The sequence below is a fragment of the Rhinopithecus roxellana genome, chromosome 2 (assembly GCF_007565055.1).
Source record: "Rhinopithecus roxellana isolate Shanxi Qingling chromosome 2, ASM756505v1, whole genome shotgun sequence".
NCBI classification, from domain to species: Eukaryota; Metazoa; Chordata; class Mammalia; order Primates; family Cercopithecidae; genus Rhinopithecus; species Rhinopithecus roxellana.
In genome coordinates, this window is record NC_044550.1 from 65,387,640 (window position 1) to 65,407,953 (window position 20,314).

The 20,314-nt window shown below is 44.5% G+C and overlaps 1 protein-coding gene across 7 annotated transcripts in view; it reads left to right on the forward strand.

The window, feature by feature from the left end:
• The first annotated feature begins 355 nt into the window (after positions 1-355).
• Positions 356-20,314, forward strand: part of JADE1 (jade family PHD finger 1) — a 66,216-nt gene continuing 46,257 nt past the window's right edge. The window contains exon 1 of one of the 7 annotated variants that reach the window (XM_030916858.1): positions 356-616. Coding sequence is in view for 1 of the 7 variants with exons in the window: in XM_030916856.1 (XP_030772716.1) it covers positions 2,544-2,562 (19 nt within the window). In the remaining 6 variants the exon portion in view is untranslated. The other 6 variants (XM_010378512.2, XM_010378513.2, XM_010378511.2 and 3 more) reach the window with 6 other exon arrangements.

Consider the following 20,314-nt stretch of genomic DNA (forward strand, 5'->3'; position numbering starts at 1 on the left):
CTTTCACCCAAATGACACATCTCAATAGCCACATTTTAATCTACGGAATTTTAAACTATTTTGAAAGAATCCATTTCTAGATGTCAGACAAGAATTGAAATTGGGACAGCAGTTTGAAGGGGCTAATTTAAAAACCCACTTCCCTGCTTGGAGACACCTCAAGAATTTCTAGGCTCACAAGGTGGGTGAAGTAAGGAAAGAGACTTTAAGAGCTGAACAGTGCCGTTCTTTGCGAGCCCCGACTGGCGCAGGCCGAACCCGCTGCGGCGAGGGCTGCGAAGAGTTAACGAGGGACCGAGCCCCCCGAGCCGCGGGCTCCTCGCATGCTCCCTCCGCCCTCCCGTCCCCACCCTCTCGTTTTGGCAAGGGATTAAAGTGCTCCCTCCTGTGGCAGCAGTGACCCAGAAATGAGTTTGATTCACACAGTCCTTCCTCCATAACAAGCCAAACCAGACCGAGAGTGCCTCCGTGCGCGAGTGCCGGGTGTGTGCGCGCCGGCGAGAGCACGGGCCCGCCCGGCTCCCCGCCCGCTCGCCCCCCGCGGCCCGAACTCATGCAGCTCCGAGCGAGCGAGCGGCGCCCAGCCCAGCGCCTCGGCCGAACCCCTCCGCAGCAGGTACGCGCGCGGGCCGCGGGGGGCGCGCGGGGTGGGCGCGCCGCGCGTTTGTCCGCGCGTGGGTCCGTGTGCGCGTCCCGGTCCCGCGGCGGCGACGGCGGCGGCAGCGGCGGCGGCGGCGGCTGCAGGACGAGCCGAGAGGCTCAGCCATATTTGATGGTTTTGTTGCTTTGCTCGGGAGTTCTCGGGAGTAATTTAATGCTGAAGGTCGCTGCCTAGTGGAAATAATATAGTACGTCATTAATATGGCGCCAAAAGATCGGGTTCTCGATATGTAGCTAGGAGGGAGGGAGGCAGCCGCTGAGCGCAGCGTTACTATCCCACCAGTAACTTGGGCATTGCCGGGGCGGGGGCCAGAGGAGGAGGAGGAGAGGATGATTTTTGGATCCTGAGAATTGATCTATGTTGGATCAGTAAGTTTTATTATGTTTTTTTTTTTTTCAAATTTGGGGGGCTGAAGACTTAGAGCTATTTCTTCTTTTGGATTTGCGAAGAACATGCGGTTTTCAGGTGAATCATCAATTAAACGCGTTTAGGAGCAGAAGCCCAGTTTAAGTTGCCTTTAGTTTATAGGTTTTTTTTTGTTTTTTTTTTTTAAATAGAAAGCCAAAGTGCATTAGGCTGCATGAAAGTGGAAAGCATAGTAGCAACTTGGTAGACAGATGGCAATGGCAGAACGCAGGTTCGCGTACATATATGAATCCAGAGTGTGTGAGACCGTGTGTGTGTGTGGTGGGACTGTATTTGTCCAAACATAGGTGTGTGTAGGTACATTTGTGTGTGGTGGCCGCAGCCCTGGCTCTTGTCACCGCGTCGCCACATGTCCAAAATATTCATTGCATCAATTCAAGGGCAGTGAGAGGGGGTTGGGGGGCGGGAGTGGAGGGACAGCTTGGCAATTCTTCCGAATTGAGCGCGACTGCTTGTAAAGTGTAAAACCCCGTCATCGATGAAATGGGGTAGGAGTTGGCGGTTGGTAGAGCAAAGTACCGATTAATCATGAACTTAAAGGGGTTTGCAAATTGCAACCTTTGGCACCATCTGCAAATTGTGGGGGTGGGGTCTCTTGGTCTCCTTGTTTCCTTAAATGAACGTGTAGTGTGTACCCCGGGACTGCAAGTTGCAGAGCCCTTCAGTGCACGTGTCTCGTGCCTGTGAGTCTGTTTGCGAGTTGGGGGCTGTTGTTCGGTAGCCAGCAGGCTTTCCGGGTTGCTCGGCATTGGCTTGCAAATGCGGGAGAGGGATGGAATGTGGAATGTTGACCGGGGAACCGAATCCTGTCGGAACGGTCCCATTTGCTGGAGAAATTCGATCCCTTCCACCTCCTTCCCGCTCCCCCCCCCCTCCCCGCCCGCCTTCGGGCAGGAGGCGGGGCTGAGGACGCGGCTGCTGCTCAAAGTGGCGGAGCGCGGCGGCGGGAGGCAGGTGCACGGCACCCGCCAGTGGGGGTGCCTCAACTTCCGCGGGCGTTTAAATAGCAGCCTCTCTCCCCTCCCACCGGTAATAGGTGACCTAGCGGTCGAGGGCGGCGGGGGGAGGGAACCGGGGGAGACCCGGGAGCGAGCCTCCGCGGCACGTGGGCAGGTGCTGGGTGGCCCCGGGGCCAACTTTTGTAGCCCGCCTCTGGCGTTTGAGGAGAGGCGGCCCAGTGTGGAAATGGGGGCGGGCGGCGGCCGAGGCGCTGCTTCTCCGTCGCTGCCGGAGCGTCACCTAACGGTCCCAGCTGCGCCGCCCGGGCCGGGGTGGGGGATTGCGGGGGCGGGGACGCCCGGCCCGCCTCACCCGCCCCGCACAAAGCCCGCGGCGCGGGGGTGGCCGCCGCGCCCCCGCCCCGGGTACGGCCCGAAGCCCGACGCGGTCCCCGCGCCGGTTCCGGCGGGCGGCCGCAGGCGTTTGTTTGTTGGTTCCGCGCCGCCTTCCTCGCCGGATGGCTTCCTGTGACAGAGGTGATACACAATTTCCAGAACTGTCTGGGGGCGGGAGCGGGAGCGGAGCCGAGCCCGCTCGGAGCTTCTCGCCGCCGCCGCCGCTCCCATCTTAAAACCGTTTCTCGCTGGCGCACCCGCCCCAGACCGAAGGTGCCGCCCCGGAGGGACTCGGGGAGGGGGACGGCGCGGCCGTTTCCAGCGGCGCAAGTGGCTTCTGGACGCGAGGGAGCGTTTGATTTGCAACTGGGGCCGAGCGGATTGGTGCAGCTGGCGGCGGCGGGGCGGGAGGAGCTGCGGCGGCGGGGGGTGGCCACTTTCAAATGGAGAGGGCGGCGGCGGCGGGGACGCCGCTGCGGAGGGAGCGGGGCTTGGTTGCGCCACGAGAAGGTGTCATCACTGCACCGGGGCTAATTCCGGCGGAGGTGCCGGGAGTTACTTTCCCCTCCTCCCGCGCTGTTGTTTCTGTCGCCTCGGGAGGAGGAGGAGGAGGAGGAGGAGGAGGAGGAGGATTGGGAGAGAGGGAGGGGGCGGCGCCGCGCGGAGCCGCGGCCCTGCGTATTCCCCGGCGGGCGGCGGGAGCCGCGCGGAGTGTTCGCCGCTGCGGGGCGGCGTCCCAGTTCCCCCCCAGCCCCGGGGTGCCCCCTTTCTGGGATCCTCAGCCTTCTCACCTCCCCCCGCACTCCGCCACCCTCCCACGAGAGCTCCTCATCCTCCAGTCCTCAACCCCGGCTCGGCGCGTCCCGGGTCTCACCCCGCCCCCGGTCTCCCCCCTCCGCCGCCCCAGGCAGTGCTGGCCCCAGGTTTCCCACCCCAAGCGGGCGGGGGCGGCCGCAGTCCCGGCGCCGGTGAATGCTGAGAGCAAACAAAAAAGCGGGCGATTTAAACATGCCTTCGAAACCCGTTAGGAATGCGTCGTCTTCCGGAGACCGTTTAAAAGGAGCTTTAGCTTGCCTTCTAGTAACGAGGAGGCCGGCGCCCTGCCTCTCCTCGGCCGGGGCGAGGGGCTGTCGCCCTCTATTTGCCCCGGCCAAGAGGGAATTTAAATTTTCTTTTGTAAAATGACAGCTGCAGTGAATGACCTGAGACAGCTACGTTTTTAGGAAAGTAGGAGAGGATCTGAGGTTTCCATTAATGGGAATGCTTAGGGGGTTCTTTCCCAAAGGTTTTTATTAGGTGAACTATTTTTCCTTTTTATAATACCCGCCATGGCTCTCTTGCTACTTGTAGCTCAAGGCTAATACCTTTCAAAGCTAATGAACTAGTTTTAAGATAGAAATTATTTCCCTGAAAGCTGATTTAGGTAGTGACTCACCAGTGGTTAGAGATTTTATAGTAAGTTGCATTTTGATCAAATCACAACTGATCAAGATTTAATCACTTATAGGTGGAGAAAGGAAGCATTCATTATGCCCATACTTACATTGACTTAACACTCTTGATGTAGTAATTTGTTGTAGGTGGGCAACATATGTGGGAGGAGTTAAATGGGATGTTCTGTGAGTAACACTCTTAGCAAGTACATGCAACCCAGAATTTTTATTGTCCTTTTATCCCAAAGATCTTAGTCTCATTTACTTATACGGTCACTTTTAAATCAGATGGCTTTCTTCTTGGTATTTTGCTGTCTTCCTCAAAGTTGGCATACTTTTATAAGTGTCTTTTACTTGGCATTTTCATTTTAATGTGTAGAATAAATATAATTTTAAGCTGTTGAAGTGTTAGGTTTCCTCCTATTTCCTTTCGTCCCTATTTAGCAGAGATAATGGGAGTGTCTGAAAGTAAGGTAGAACTTGAACTTGATTCCATCTTTAAGATTACAGACTACTTTCTAGTAAAAGTTGGGTTGGTTGAACGTGTATTTTAACTTTAACAAAGGTAGATATGTGTTCATTTAAAAGGAAACAAAACACACCTTAGTTCTCCCCGCTTCACTTGACTGGTTTTCTTCTGCTTGTAAACCAGTGCTTTACTTATATTAGTTATCAAGGTTGAAAGAGTAGCTATACAGGGACAGCAATGAAAAATAAGTGAAACTAGAGGGAGAAAACCTATTGGAGTTTAAGGAATGTGTTTTGTTGCTTAGCCTAGAGGTTTGGGGAAGAAAGATGACCTAAAAAGCAAACTTGGAGGACTAGGTGAGACTGAAAGCAGATTTCCATTGCATCTCACGTATAGTAGGCACGTGATCGATACTGATTTTTGACTTTAAGGAGCTGTTAATTAAAAAGTTATTACACAAGTAGTGTTACATGTACGTTTTTGAAAATTAGAAAATACAAGGAAACAAATATAAAAACAAATTGCTACTATCCATAGATGACTACTGTATTACTTTTCAGATAATTTTCTCTGTATATACATATGTGTTTTAATAAAAATGAGATACATGTACATACCATCTGTAAGGACTTTTTTTTTTTTGAGGCGAAGATTCGCTCTTGTTGCCCAGTCTGGAGTGCAATGGTGCGATCTCGGGTCACTGCAACCTATGTCTCCCAGGTTCCAGCGATTCTCCTGCCTCAGCCTCCTGAGTAGCTGGGATTACAAGCTCCTGCTACCACGCCCAGCTAATTTTTTGTATTTTTAATAGAGACGGGGTTTCACCATGTTTGCCAGGCTGTTTTTCAACTCCTGACCTCAGGTGATCCACCCGCCTCAGTCTCCCAAAGGGCTGGGATTACAGGTGTGAGCCACTGCACCCCACTATGAAGACCTTTTCTTTTTTTCCTGTCAGCTAGCTTGGTTAGTTTTAATATCATCTATTACTGTGATGTGTCCATATTTCCCCATTTAGCCCCGGAATGTAATAGAGAAGCTTTGTCTAAACCACTGCCTAATAAAGGACCATTTATTGCATTTGGTTGTTTCCCTTAAGTCGATTCCCTTAGGTAACTTTTTGACAGAATATCTGACACTGAGGAGGCAAACCTTTGGAAATAAAGTTGTCTGGATTTTAAAAAAGCAGGAAGTCAAAATGGTATTTATTGTAATTTGGAAATCTTAGATTTGGAGATCATCTGTTAGAAAAATACTTTAAGGAAATTTGCTTACTTGATGTTACTTTCCACAGACTTACTGGAAAAAGATTTCTCAGATGTTTGTGTTTCAGTACTGAGGTGGTTGGAACAGTAAACATCAAGATATCAAACACGGATTACATCCTGTCTCTTTAGGGTTTGGTCAGAGTGAAGAGGAGGCACAGGAATCTGTCACAGTTCTTCTTGCTTCTTTACTTTCTTATTTGTGAAGCTCTTCCCTGTCGTTTAGTATTATGGGGCACCTACAGCATTGCAGTTAATAGTCTGTCGGACTTTGCATTATAAAACTGGTTTTCCCATGAGGTTTATTAAACAGGTATCTTGTGGAGGGAAATATGACATATTAGCAAACACACCTTGCTTTTTATTTGGGTTGGCATTAAGAGGTTTAGCTTGATTGTTAAAACAGTGAAAGTTATGTCACGTTTAAACTTATTTCTTCTCTTGTACAAGCCTTTAACTTGTACGAGAATTGGCACCATATTCAACAATACCTTTTTTTTTTTTAAACATGAAGGGTGGGTTTGCTTGGAGTTTCTAGTTTCTTAGAAGGTATCAGCAATCTTAATTAGGAAAGTATTTTAATTCCTGAGACAGGTAAGTTGTTTCCTTAAAAGTCTTAAATCTGTTGTCTCCATTTTCAAGTCCTTACAGCACTTTAAATGACCGTGTATTTACAATCTGGACAATTACTATGTTTGTTCTTTTTATCTTTGTGGAATGTAATATCTCAGAAAGTTGAGATTTAATTGAGTCTATTGTCCTTTGCCTAGTGTATTTCTCATATGAAAACTTTGGTTTGTGATCATGAGCGTGTATGCATTATTTTGATTTTTTCATTTTTTGCAGCTCGTAGCCCTGATGAAGCAAGTTACTCTGTGCTCCTAATAAATGCAAGAAAATGACCTTGGAGGGCCTTTTTTTTTTTTTTTTTTGAGACAGTGTCTTGCTCTGTCGTCCAGGCTGGAGTGCAGTGGCGCTATCTCACCTCACTGCAAGCACCGCCTCCCGGGTTCACGCCATTCTCCTGCCTCAGCCTCCCAAGTAGCTGGGACTACAGGCGCCCGCCACCACACCCGGCTAATTTTGTTGTATTTTTAGTAGAGATGGGGTTTCACCGTGTTAGCCAAGATGGTCTCGATCTCCTGACCTCGTGATCCGCCCGCCTTGGCCTCCCAAAGTGCTGGGCTTACAGGCTTGAGCCACCGCGCCCGGCCGGAGGGCCTTTTTAATTACACATAGGAGTAACAATTTGTAAGTTTGAAGTTGGGTGTCATGGAATAGAATGGAAGAAACTGATGCTAAACTTTGGCTCTAATGGGACCTTTCCTAGCCCAGGACTTGATTGAATGATTTCTTAAGGATCCTTTCCTCACCTCAAAGCAGAAACATAAAGATTACCAGACTTGGAAAGGAAAGCCTTTATCATTAGGAAAGGGGCCATGTATTTTTACGTTTAATCTCCTAGATCCATAGTATACGATGTGCACACAATAAATGTTCAATGACCAAATTTTGGTTACTCTAAAACAAATTCAGTATTTACTTTTTGCCTTTGGTTCTTTGGGTAGAGGTGAGATATAATGTGATAGAGAGCAATTGAAGAAAGTCAATTTTTTTTTTTTTTTTTTGAGAGGAGTTTCTTTCTGTCGCCCAGGCTGGAGTGCAGTCCTGCAGTCTTGGCTCACTGCAAGCTCCGCCTCCCGGGTTCACACCATTCTCCTGCCTCAGCCTCCTGAGTAGCTGGGACTACAGGCACCCGCCACCGCGCCCGGCTAATTTTTTGTATTTTTAGTAGAGACGGGGTTTCATCGTGGTCTCGATCTCCTGACCTTGTGATCCGCCCGCCTCGGCCTCCCAAAGTGCTGTGATTACAGTCGTGAGCCACCATGCCCGGCCAAAAAAGTTAATTTTTAAAACCTTAGATTCTTTTGGGCTTATTTGCTGAGGGAAGTAAACTACAGTTTTCTCTCTCTGTTTTTTTTTTTTTTTTTTTTTTTTTTTTTTGAGACAGGTTCTCACTCTGTCACCCAGGGTGGAGTGCAGTGGTGGGATCTCGGCTCACTGCAGTGGGTTTTAGTAGAGACGGGGTTTCACCATGTTGGCCAGGCTGATCTGGAACTCCCTACCTCAAGTGATCCACCTACCTCGGCCTCCCAAAGTGCTGAGATTACAGGCGTGAGCCAGTGTGCCTGGCCAGTTTTCTATTACTTCGAAATTGCTCAGAATTTGCATCTGTCTGTCTATATTTTTTGTTAGAGAGATGAGGTTTCATTGTGTTGCTCAGGTTGCCCAGGCTCGTCTTGAACTCCTGAACTGAGTCCTCCCACCCTGGCCTCCTGAGTGGCTGGGATTACAGGTGTGCACCAGTGTGGCTGGTGGTAATATTTTAAACTATTGATCATTTAGTGTCTCCTGTGTAGGAGATTTTATTAATTTGAGAATTCCTGGCATCTTCCATGAGAGTTTATAAGCACTTACTTTAAGGTAAGATTTCAGTGGTGTGAGTCCACACTGAGGAATAAAATAATCTTTTTTTCTTTCTTTCTTTTTTTTTTTTTCACTTACACTAGGGTAAGGAACAAGAAATAGCAATGTTATTAGCAAGTTGCTTGAGGTTGAACGTCATGACTTGCTTTAGTTTAGCACAAAGTACACTAAATGCAATTTAAAATTTTTATTGATTACTCTGTCATCTTTATGAGCATCAGTTATTTCTGTGTGGAAATGTAATGATGCACTTAACATACAGAGGCTGTGTGTTGGTGATTTGTAACTTTTTAAGTTGGGAACACTTGAAACTGAAAGCCATGGATTCTCTCCCCCAGAAAACATGGGTGTTCCCTTAAGCACATCCTTGGATTCTAGTTTAAGTGTTTAAATTCTAGTGACTTCTTTTTATGATTTCTCTGTGATCCTTTTACTGCCACTGTTACCATATATTGTAGTTAAAATGTCTGTTGAGAACAGTGATTTTTCTGCTTATTGGTCATTAACTCAAAGTAAGAAGCTTGTTAGAAGTTTTTAAAACTTGTGTACACTAGCCCCAAGTAGAAGACTCAGGGGTTTTCTTTTGAGAAAAACCCACAGGTTTTACTGTGGCCTTTATTTAAGTTGCTTAGAGGTCCCCTCAATGCCCTCCTTTGGATTATTGCCTGCTCTAGTTAGGGGGGAGTGTTTTTTTTTTTGGTTTGTTTTTTTAGATAGAGTCTCGCTCTGTCACCCAGGGTGGAGTGTAGTGGCATGATCTGGGCAACCTCTGTCTCCTGGGTTCAAGCAGTTCTCCTGCCTCAGCCTCCCGAGTAGCTGGGATTACAGGCGCGTGCCACCACACCCAGCTAATTTATATATTTTTAGTAGAGATGGGGTTTCACCACGTTGGCCAGGCTGCTCTCGAACTCTTGACCTCAGGTGATGCACCCTTCTCAGCCTCCCCAAGTGCTGGGATTAGAAGCGTGAGCCACCGTGCCTGGCCATAGTTAGGGATTTCTTAAGGAGTGATTGTGTCTGATCCTTAATTTGTAAGCTTTCGGGTGCTTGTCCAGCACCTGGTAATTGATTCATATTGAACTAAACACACATAATGGTGGTTTATAAACATCATACTACTGATCTGTTGATTTATGGGAGAGATCAGTTGACTTTCTCTGTAAAGAGCCAGGTAGTCAATATTTTAGGTTTTGTGGGTCATATGGTCTGTCACAAGTCTGCAGCTCTGCCAGAGCAACCATGGGCAAAATGAATGTGACCGTGATATTTATGGATATAGAAATGTAAAATTTTTATAAACTTCATATGTCATGAAATGTTCTTTGGCTGTCTACCCTCAACCATTTAAATATGTGAAAATCACTCTTAGCTTAAAAACCATACAGAAACAGGCTGTTGACCCCAGATTGGTTGGTTGGTTGATTAATTTGAGACAGGGTCTCACCCTGTTGTCCAGGCTGGAGTGCAGTGGTGTGAATTCCAGGGCTCACTTGATCCTTCCACTCAGCCTCCCGAGTAGCTGGGACCGCAGGCATCCCCCACCAGGCCTGGCTAGTTTTTTGTATTTTTTGTTGACATGGGGTTTGCTGTGTTTTTTTGTCTGTTCTCGAACTCCTGAGCTCAAAGATTCTGCCCGCTTTGGCCATCACTCCCTGGCCTCCCCAGATTTGTAGTAAGACACAGCAGCTACTTGATTGTTTTCTGCCGGTGGCTGAGCTCCCTTCTAGGAACCTGAGAATACAAGTTGAAATTAGAAGTTTGTTTGGAGGTAGTTGGCTGCGCTGAGGGCTGTGGGTTGTTTTTGTTTTTTGCTCTTCTTGCCCAGGCTGGAGTGCAATGGCAGGTTTTTTTTTTTTCTTCTCTGGGACAGGGTCTCTCTATTGCTCAGGCTGTAGTGCAGTGACACGATCACAGCTCAACAACCTCCTGGTCTCAAGCAGTTGTCCTGCCTTAGCTTCCGGAGTAGCTGGGATTCTGATCCTAGATCCCTTTTTAGGATAAAATGTGTAAGAACAAATACCTTGGTCATCTCTCACACCCTCCAGGGGGTTCAAGCTAAGAAGCCCTGTGTAAGAGGATATGTATTTTAAGATTGGGTTCTGCTACAGAGGGAGATAATGTCAAGTAGGGTGTATGTGTCACACCAATCAGAAGTTAATGCCTGCCACTCCGGGAGAACTCATTCTCCTGTGGTAGTGTTTAAGGAACTGCTGACACAGTCGTCTTCCAGCTTTACCTTTTGTGTGCTCCACTAGGCAAAATGAATGGCATTTGTGACCATCTTGCCATGAATCTGTGTTTCAGTTTCCAAGTTAACAGACTATTGTTCATTGGTTACATTTTCAGTTTTTGCTCCCTGATAACATATCATGGCCTTAATCATTCACATGACCTCTTTTTAAATCCCAGTGTACATCCAGGAGGACGAAGCTCATGGTCCAGGAATCTGGGAGGAGGTGGCTGGCCTGCCCACCCACCTGGGGAACTGGTCTTTGGTTCTGCTACTACCTTTGCACTAGATCTACTTATGTGGGTTTGTGCAAGTTGATAAACATCCAGAATTCCGTGTACTGCTCTTTAAAAGTAGGAATGCTGGATTAAATTATTTTACATTGTTTTTGAAATCCTCTCTAGGTCTGCAGTTATTTATGATTTTATGGGTTTCTTTTGGGAAGATTTCTTGTAGACAGTCTGTGTTGTGAGACTTGTAGACACAGTCTACGTTGTGAGACTCGGACTTCAGCCTCAGAGAGTGCTTTCTAGACCTTGCTGCTAGGTTTGAGACCATCTTAGGTTTCCATGATCATAATAACAAGGCTTATACAATTGTGATGAAATGTTTGTTTTCATATGTAACTTGGATGATTGTATAAATGCTGTTTTTGTCAAGTGTGTCATCTAGATCTTCAAATATACAACATTGGGAGTCTCTTTTTTTTTTTTTTAAAACAGTACTTTAAAAATTTTTGGTGACTTAACATTGTTAGTGGTAACTGATAGTTTCTGACAACCGGGTATAATCAAGCAACAAAGTTCCTGAAAAACAGCTGCATTTCAATCTGTGCACAGTGTAATTGTCATTAGCTGGTTGAGTCTGGTTTCTGCAGAAGCTGCTTTGTATATCCTGTATAAGAGCATCTGGTTTGAGCATTTAAAAATCTTTTAAAATTACCCTGTAGACATTTAGCATTTATTGGCTTATTCCACCAACGATGGAATAATGGGTTGTAGAATCCTTTCTCATGCTTACTCTTACCTTCGTTCATTCAAAAGCACTTGGTTTTCCTAAAGTGTCTAATGATTAGAGCTTTTAGAGTTTGACATGAAGATTTGGGTGTGTATGTTTGTATTACAGAAATTAGTACCTGGTTCAGAGACCCCCAAGGCAGAATGGAACACAAACTCCTGATTTCAGTGAAATGCTTTAAAAAATAACATTTCATTTTAAAAATAAACATTTCATTTTTATATATTCTGAAGAGATTAATCTGACCCTAGCTTTCCCAGATAAATTGTCAGAAAACTGAGACGAGGAATAAGACATATAGGGCAAATGGGCTTTATTTCTGTGGGTGGTAGCACTGCATTAAGAAGGATCCTGAAGATATATGCCTGGGAGTGTGGAAAAGAATGGCCTAATTTATCAACCATGCCTGCCATAGGTGAAAGGAATGGCGTATTTGCCAGCTACCTCTTGAACATAGCCTTTTTTATTTTTATTTTTTCCAAAGTAGTACTACTGTGGAAATGGATAAGGAGTTGAAATGGATTCTGTTTTTTTTTTTTTTTTTGAGATGGAGTCTTACTCTTTTTGCCCAGACTGGAGTGCAGTGGCACGATCTCGGATTTCTGCGACCTCCGCCTCCCAGGTTCAAGCGATTCTCCTGCCTCAAGTAGCTGCTAGGTTTGAGACCACCCACCTGATTACAGGCACCCGCCACCAGGCCCGGCTAATTTTTGTATTTTTAGTAGAGACAGGTTTTCACCATGTTGGCCAGGCTGGTCTCGAACTCCTGACCTCCCATGATCCGGCCTGGCCTCCCAAAGTGCTGGGATTACAGGCATGAGCCACTACGCCCGGCCTGTGTTTGTTCTTTAAAGATAGCTTAAACCCTAATTTTCCTGTCTGGGTTAGTTTTTTTCTATTATTGTTGCGTATATTTTAAGTGACCTCCTACTAATGTTGGCTGTTTTTACCTGTTTCAAAAACTTGAGCTTTTGAAGTATGGGATGACCTAATCAAGCAAATAGGGGATAATAGCATTTTATAGCATTATTACCTTTTCTCTTTTTTTTCTTCTGCATCTTTGCACCATATATTCTTTTAGAGCAAGACAAGTCTTTGATACTGCATCTCAGGAAGGAGGTGGCATATACATAGTTTATTGATGGTTGCTCGTTATAGGCTGGTGCTTTGCATTGGGGCAAGAAGTTGTGCTTTCAGGGTCTTTTATATAGTGAGGACCAGGGAAGAAAGAAATCTTTACTATTGGCTAGGCATGGTGGCATGCGCGTGTAGTCCCAGCTACTTGGGAAGCTGAGACAGGAGAATCCCTTGAACCTGGGAGGCTGGGGTTGCACTGAGCAGAGATCACACCGCTGCACTCCAGCCTGGGCGACAGAGCGAGACTCTGTCTCTTAAAAAAAAAAAAAAAAATCTTTACTATTATAAGTCTAGTACACAATCATGGTGAAAAGTTAAAATCATATTAAAGGTCATAAAGAGAAGGAAGAGTTCCCAACTCAGTCTGTCTTGGAACCCTTTGGTCACATTTCTCAGAGATAACCACTATGAACATTTACGTTCTTGCAGAAATGTTCTGTGAATATACAGTCTATTGCTGTAGGTATTTTCTCTCCTCCTGTTATATATAAATGGCTTTATATTTTGGGTTTTTTCCCTGCGGTTTGCCTGTTTTTCTCTCCTAATATGTCTTGGGCATCTTTCCACATCTGAGCATTTAGATGTAACAGAAAAGAATTCTGAGTAGATGGAAATAGGGATAAAAGCTCAAGATTGGAGACCATGGTGACTGACTGCCTTTTTTGTTTGGTTGTGATTTCATTTACTCCCATGTCAAGGGAATTTAAAAAAAATACATTCTAAGTACAAATGATTGGAATGTTTTGTCATAGCTGCTCTTATTCAGTTGCTGACTCTTAATTGAGTCAGCAATTACAGAGTCCTGGAAGGGGTTTAATAGATTGCCTTAGAGCTCATAAGCAGTGATTGGATTATTTATAAATTGGCAAATGAGAGCTGCTTGTGATTCATTCAGAACCACTCAAATTTATAAATTCCTTAAAGTCTTGAAAAATGCTTTCTTGGTTTTTAAATCTGAGTTCAAAAATAACTTACGAAGAATTTACAGTGAACTAATGTATTATAGTACATGGGCTTTATGAATAATGTTCCTAAGAGTAAATATTATAGTTATTTATTGTCTGGTCAGTTATAATTTTTTCCTTTTGGAGGAGGTGGCTATTTATTGTTAATGTAAACTTGTCAGCTGAATATTTGTAAGTTTTACCTCTTTCCAGAGGTTCTGTATTAGCTTGGGCCAGCATTTTCCTTAAACAAGTGGTGTATGACGTTATAAAGAGCACTTTTTTTTGCTTGAGATATTTAGACAAGATTAAAACATTAATGCTTAAGATTTAAGATATTTGTCAGTTAAATCTATGACTTTTTTTTTGACTGGATATAACCCTTTAGTTAAATTGAGAATCTGGGTTTGAGTTAGAGTCATAGTAGTATTTTTAGATTCTATGAGCGTATCAATTAGATAATGTTGCCAATTTGAAAACTTCATATTTAGGCGATTAACGTTCACTTTAAAAACTGAGGTAAGAAACCAGCTGGGTTTCCTTCACATTCATTTAGGGACAGGTGGACAGATTTTATTGTTAAGTTATAGGTCATTATATTTGGGTATTTAGAACTGTATATTCCATAGAAGACAAAAGTGACCTATTAAGAATGTAATGTATCTTTTGGGGGGAGTGTTCTATGATCAGTAATTCAGGAATCAATTTATTAGGTACCTAGTGTTTAAAAAATAATTTGAACTATGTGAACTTAAATCGAAAGGAGTGGCAGGGTGCGGTGTCTCATGCCTGTAATCCCAGCACTTTGGGAGGCCGAGGCAGGCGGATCATGAGGTCAGGAGATTGAGACTATCCTGGCTAACACGGTGAAACCCTGTCCCTACTAAAAATACAAAAAAAAAAAAAAAAAAAAAAATTAGCCAGGGTGTGGTGGCAGGTGCCTGTAGTCCCAGTTACTCCGGAGGCTGAGGCAGGAAACTGGCGTGAACCTGGGAGGCAGAGCTTGCAATGAGCCAAGTGAGCCACTGCACTTCAGCCTAGGTGACAGAGCGAGACTCTGTCTCAAAAAAAAAAAAAAAAAAAAAGAAAATGAAAACAAACAAAAAACAGGAGTAGCTCATGAAATACTACTTAGTTTTATATAAGACCACCTGGTTTCTGAAAATACATTCTTTAGTATCTTTAGGTATTTGCTTTTAGCTATTTGACAGAATGGAAGGGCATCAATAAATTTAAAAATGAAAACAGTAGAAGTTATTCCAGTTAAAGGTCAATTAGATATTAAAGTAAAAGCATTTCAAATTCAGTAAAGTGGATTTGAATGTAAGGTAACGGAAACTAAGGCATTCATCCAGTAGGTTATTTTAATACATAGTATTGCATTGGGTGATATATAAAAGTATGTAGAGGTCTTTAATTGAGTACCTTCTAGAACTTTATGAGTGAAATAAATAAAAATGGAAACAGTAGATAAAATTGATACTTTGAGAGAGAAACCAGCCTTTCTGCATATGTGCCATAAGACAGTTAAAATCACTAGGGTGTAATCCTTATTATAGCTATAGAGTTTATGGCCTGATAAATGAGCCCTGTTCCACCATGGAGAGTAAGTAATTCTAGTAACTGGACAGTTTGTTTTCCTCAAATCAGTCCTTGTTTTCCAGGAATAGCATTGAATAAACATCTTCAAATTCTTAATTATCTTATTACTTTTTTTTTTTCTTTTTTTGAGACAGTCTTGCTATATTGCCCAGGCTGGAGTGCAGTGGTATGATCTCGACCTCACTGCAACCGCTGCCTCCCGGGTTCAAGTGATTCTCCTGCCTCAGCCTCTTGAGTAGCTGGGACAACAGGCATACACCACCAAAACCTGGCTAACTTTTTGTGTTTTTAGTAGAGACGGGGTTTCACCATGTTGCTAGGCTGGTCTTGAGCTCCTGGCCTCAAGTGATATGTCAGCCTCGGCCTCCCCAAGTGCCTGGATTACAGGTGTGAGCCACTGTGCCCAACCCTCTTATTCTTTTGTAAAAGTCCTTCTCTCCTTGTCCATGAGGTTCTCATTCTTTCTTAGAATCATCACATCAGTCATGACCACGCCTAGGTCACTGAACTTGTTCACTCAAATTCCAGAGCCACCCTAGGGATGGGTTCCTTCAGATAGTGGCTCCTCTCAATCTATTGCGTGCAGATTTTTCCCAGTTTCAGTCAGAGGAATGTGAATTTCAAGGTTCTCAGGTGCCTCGCTATCTCCTGTGCATGTGAGCAGTAATCTGGTGACTTTTATGGCACTTACCGCACTGAAGCCACTTGTCTGGTTATTTGATGTTTCCTCCAAGTAGACCATGTGCTCCTGCAGCGCAGACATTCCATATCTTGTTCACCATATCTCTGACATCTACCTTGATAAAATTTTCCTCAAATTAATGTGTTAGCTAATGTACTGCATTTTAACCCATATGACAGAAGGGATCCAAGGAGAGAGTGATCCGCATGTAATCTAGGGGTTTGGGCCAGTGGGTAAAGCATGTGTTTGCATTTCCTGAGGAGATAGATGGTTCTCCAGCAGCTGCCACAGATGCTCAGTTGTCTTGGTGTATCTCTTCATGCAGTGAGTGGAGTAGAGACACCAGAGGATTATTAAGTAACTGGTCCAGCCAGGGTCTTTGGCCAGTGGCCTTTCCAGGCAGTGTTCTGTTTTTAATCTAACTTCCTAGGTAGTCTTCCTCTTTTTGGTCAAACTCCCAAATGCCCACTAACTAGCACTTTTGTCTCTGTAGCTATTGTTTCTCGTGGCAAGTGGACACTCCAGGCTCCGAAAAGCTGGATAACTTTGCATCAGTTTTGAGGAAATGTAGACAGAATGTCAGGGTGAGCCGTGTCGACTGTATCCAGAGTTCTGAGGGCATCTGTTGTTGTAGCCACCCTGAGAGGCCTTGTTTCTGACCAGTCTGAGTTGGGTTCAATCTCTGTTCTCTACTTCAAGGTCTCATTGCAGTGTTCTCTGTACCTACCATCATGGTCCCTCTTCTCTGTTATATCTTTATTTTTTTTGAAATGGAGTTTCACTCTTGTCGCTCAGGCTGGAGTGCAGTGGCGCAAGCCCAGCTCACTGCAACCTCCTCCTCCTCGGTTCAGGTGATTCTCCTGCCTCAGCCACCTGAGTAGCTGGGACTACAGGTATGCACCACCACGCCTGGCTAATTTTTGTGTTTTTTTTTTTTTCAGTGGAGATGAGGTTTTTCCATGTTAGCCAGATTGTCTTGAACTCCTGACCTCAGATAATACTCCTGCCTCAGCCTCCCAAAGTGCTGGGATTACAGGCAGGAGCCACTGCGCCTGGCCCTCTGTTCTGTGTTTATTTCATATTTGACTTGAGAGAATCTGTGTTCTCCAGAAATTGCTGTAATGTTTAGAGACACACACGAAACATTTCAGTCATGATGCAAGGCTTTAGTTGATTGAATACTGACAAAGACTCCTTTGACCAAAACTTTAGTCACGCTCCTCTGGTCCTCCACGTGAATGGGCACTACCATGGCCTTCTCTTTGTATTATTGTTGAATCCAGTTGAAGCAAAAATCCTGTTAAAACCAGTTTAGGGAAAATTCTTCACCTGGGTATCTGACCACTCTGTCCTATCTTATCCTGGCCTTTAGCCATAAACCCCTTATCCTTGATATTTCTGTTTAATAATCTTCTATCCACTGGCCCCACCCTGCTCCTTGGTTATATAGATCTCCACCTCTGTTGGAATCTGAGTTGCGTTCAGTCTCTGTCCCCCACTGCAGGATCCCACTGCAGTGTTCCCTGTACCTACCACCATGGTCCCCCTTGAGTAAAATCTGCTTTACCATGTCTAACAAGTGTCATGAGTAATTTTTTTCAATGATACTATTAAGGTAACAGTACATTGAAAACCAAAGTGAAAAACTTCTAAAAGAGGAAGAAAGTTGAACTGAGCAGTACAGAATATAAGTGTGTGGGGTTGGAGTAGTTAGTGACTTTGAGCTGAGCCTCAGAAGAGAGGTGGGATTAGGATAGGTAGGGAGCAAGAAGCAACAGGAGCAGCATTAGCAGAGAATGAGAACTGAAAGAAAGTGGAGTGTTCAGGGAAGAGGCCTGGCCCAACCAATGCAAGCTCTGGGTCTTGGGGCTTGCTAGAACAGATGCCTGAGTAAAGCTGTGAGAAGTCAGAAAACTTCCATTTTTGGCTGGACAGTTTGGACTTAGACCTATTTGTAATGTGGAGTGGAGGGAGAGATCTGCATATAGTAGTTTGATGAGGTTGCCTCATGGGGTGTAATTAATTTGTTTTTTTTTTTTTTTTTTTTTTTTTGAGACGGAGTCTCGCTGTGTCGCCCAGGCTGGAGTGCAGTGGCGCGATCTCGGCTCACTGCAAGCTCCGCCTCCCGGGTTTACGCCATTCTACCGCCTCAGCCTCCGAGTAGCTGGGACTACAGGCGCCCGCCACCGCGCCCGGCTAGTTTTTTTTTGTATTTTTAGTAGAGACGGGGTTTCACCGTGTTAGCCAGGAGGGTCTCGATCTCCTGACCTCGTGATCCGCCTGCCTCGGACTCCCAAAGTGCTGGGATTACAGGCTTGAGCCACCGCGCCTGGCCTAATTTGTTGTAGTATTAATTGGAAGTGGGAAGAAATCATAGTTTGGAGAATAGGTGTTTAAAGCTTTCTATGTACAAGTAGTTGAAGGACAAACCCACGGGGCATACAGGGACTTCGAAGAGTCATAATGTTATGAATCAGTAAACCTTGGCGATTGGCTATAAGGTGAGAATGGATGTGTATGAAGATGCTACCCAGAGTAATATGCTGTGTTACACATGTGTTGGTAAGTACGGTGCTCTGCCCCAAACATGCTCCTTTTTCTGACTACCTCCTCTTTGTTCTTTAGGACTCAGCTCAGTCTTATCAGCCTTCTCTGACTTTTATCCACCTCCTTTATTCCTGTAGAACTCTGTGTTTACCACTGTCAGGCACAAGCAATACTGAATTTCTGTTGCTTGCCTGTCTCCTCAACTAGGCCAGAAGCTCTATGAGGTCAGGGATAGTAATTTTCATCCAGCACCTCCTAATATATGAGATACTCAAATGTTTGTCGGCTGCATTATGTGCTGTTATATCTTCTTGCTACTTTGGGGTGTTGTGAATAGCCATTTTAATTGGTTATTACTTACCTTACTACCATCTAGATAGTAATTAGCCATTGCCCTAAGAGTCAGCAAAGGTGATGATGCAGATGCTGGCTTTTATTGGGGCAGGTGTTTGCAGCATACAATCACTGTATTGTGTAGCTTAAAGATAGTAACATGTATTTTGATTTTCTGATACAGTAAGTAATCCTGGGTGACATAAATCAGCTTGATGTCAAGGTTTAAGTACTTTAGAGCCACAGAGGAGGAAATTCTGCCGAGCACTAACCCCCATTACTGTGCCAAGTTCCCTGGAGAAGCAAATACAGCACTCTCAAACCCTCATTACTCAAGATCTTCAGGGTGGATGAAAATGGATTTCATTAGAAAGAAAATACTATTTTTACTCTTCTTTACTTGAATAATTTTCCTTAAGAGAGTATTTATGTGTGTTTAGGTGCATCATTGTATTTTGGCCAGTGCTCGCGTTCTTTATTTAGTGACTGTTGAAGTGCTTCCTCAGGGAGTTGTGTTTGAAAGCTGGAAAGTAAGTATTTTGATTCAAAAAGATTTTTAAAACTACTCTATTAGGTAAATCTAATTTTTTATTTTTATTTTTGTAGAGATAGGGGTCTCCCTATGTTGCCCAGTCTGGTCCTAGGTTCAAGTAGTCCTCCTGCCCTGATGTCCCAAAGTGGTAGGATTACAGGTGTGAGCCACCACGACCAGCCTAGTACCATTTTTTTTTAGCACTCTTTCGTAATGTTGGCTTTGGGGAGCTGAAGCTGTTAGGAGTAAGTGGTCCTCTGCTTTTCCCTTTTCCCTTTTACCTCTTGCTGGATCCTGAGGGGACCCGGGGTGCATTCTCTAGAAGGTTGGAGAGCTTAGCTGTCTGCAGTTGGTGTTTTTGGCACACACCCAGGGCAGAGAAAACAGTGGAATAGGGAGTGGACCACATGTGTTTCTTGGTTATGGAACCTGAGGGCTGGAGTGGGCTTGCCCCAGGCCAAATTGCAGATTGCCTGGCTGTGGGTGAGTGGGGCTCTTGGAAAAGGGATGGAGTGGGTTTTAGGACTTGACTATGCCTACAGCATGAAACCCCAGCTTCCAAAGCATGTCCATAATGCAGCTCATGACCCATATTGATCAGGACTCATGTTCAGGCTTTCTCTTGGTACATCGTTTTAATGGCTTTTGAAGAATCAATTGATAAAAAACCCACAGACTTTTAACTGGGTGAGTTTCTCAGGAAGGAAATATAAAAAATTGCAGTTATAGATTAGGGACCTAAATATTTGAGTGAATTGTGCAGATCCACTTTTTAAGTGTAGTATAGGAAAAACTTTTCATCTACTTTTTTAGGTTCAGTTTATGTGAGTCTGAATTAAATGACAAAAGACATTACGGGAGAAAAGGCAAGCAAACTTCATGATATTGATATTTTTATGTGCCACGTAGGGGTAAAGGGAAGGAGACTTCACCGAAGAGAAAAAACTCAAGAAGAGTTAGACCTGAAGGCTTATATTACAATTTTAACAAAAGGTGAGAAATTGTGAAATGACCTGTCAAAGGAAAAGGGAGTTTAGGGTTTTTTGACTGTTCATTTATAGGCCCTTTTAGAGTGGAGTTTTGATTTTTTAAAATTGCTTTCTTGTTCAATCACAGTGGTTCTCTACATTTTTCTTTCTTTTCTTTTTTTTGAGACGGAATCTCACTCTGTCCCATAGGCTGGAGTGCAGTGGTGTGATCTCCACTCATTGCAACCTC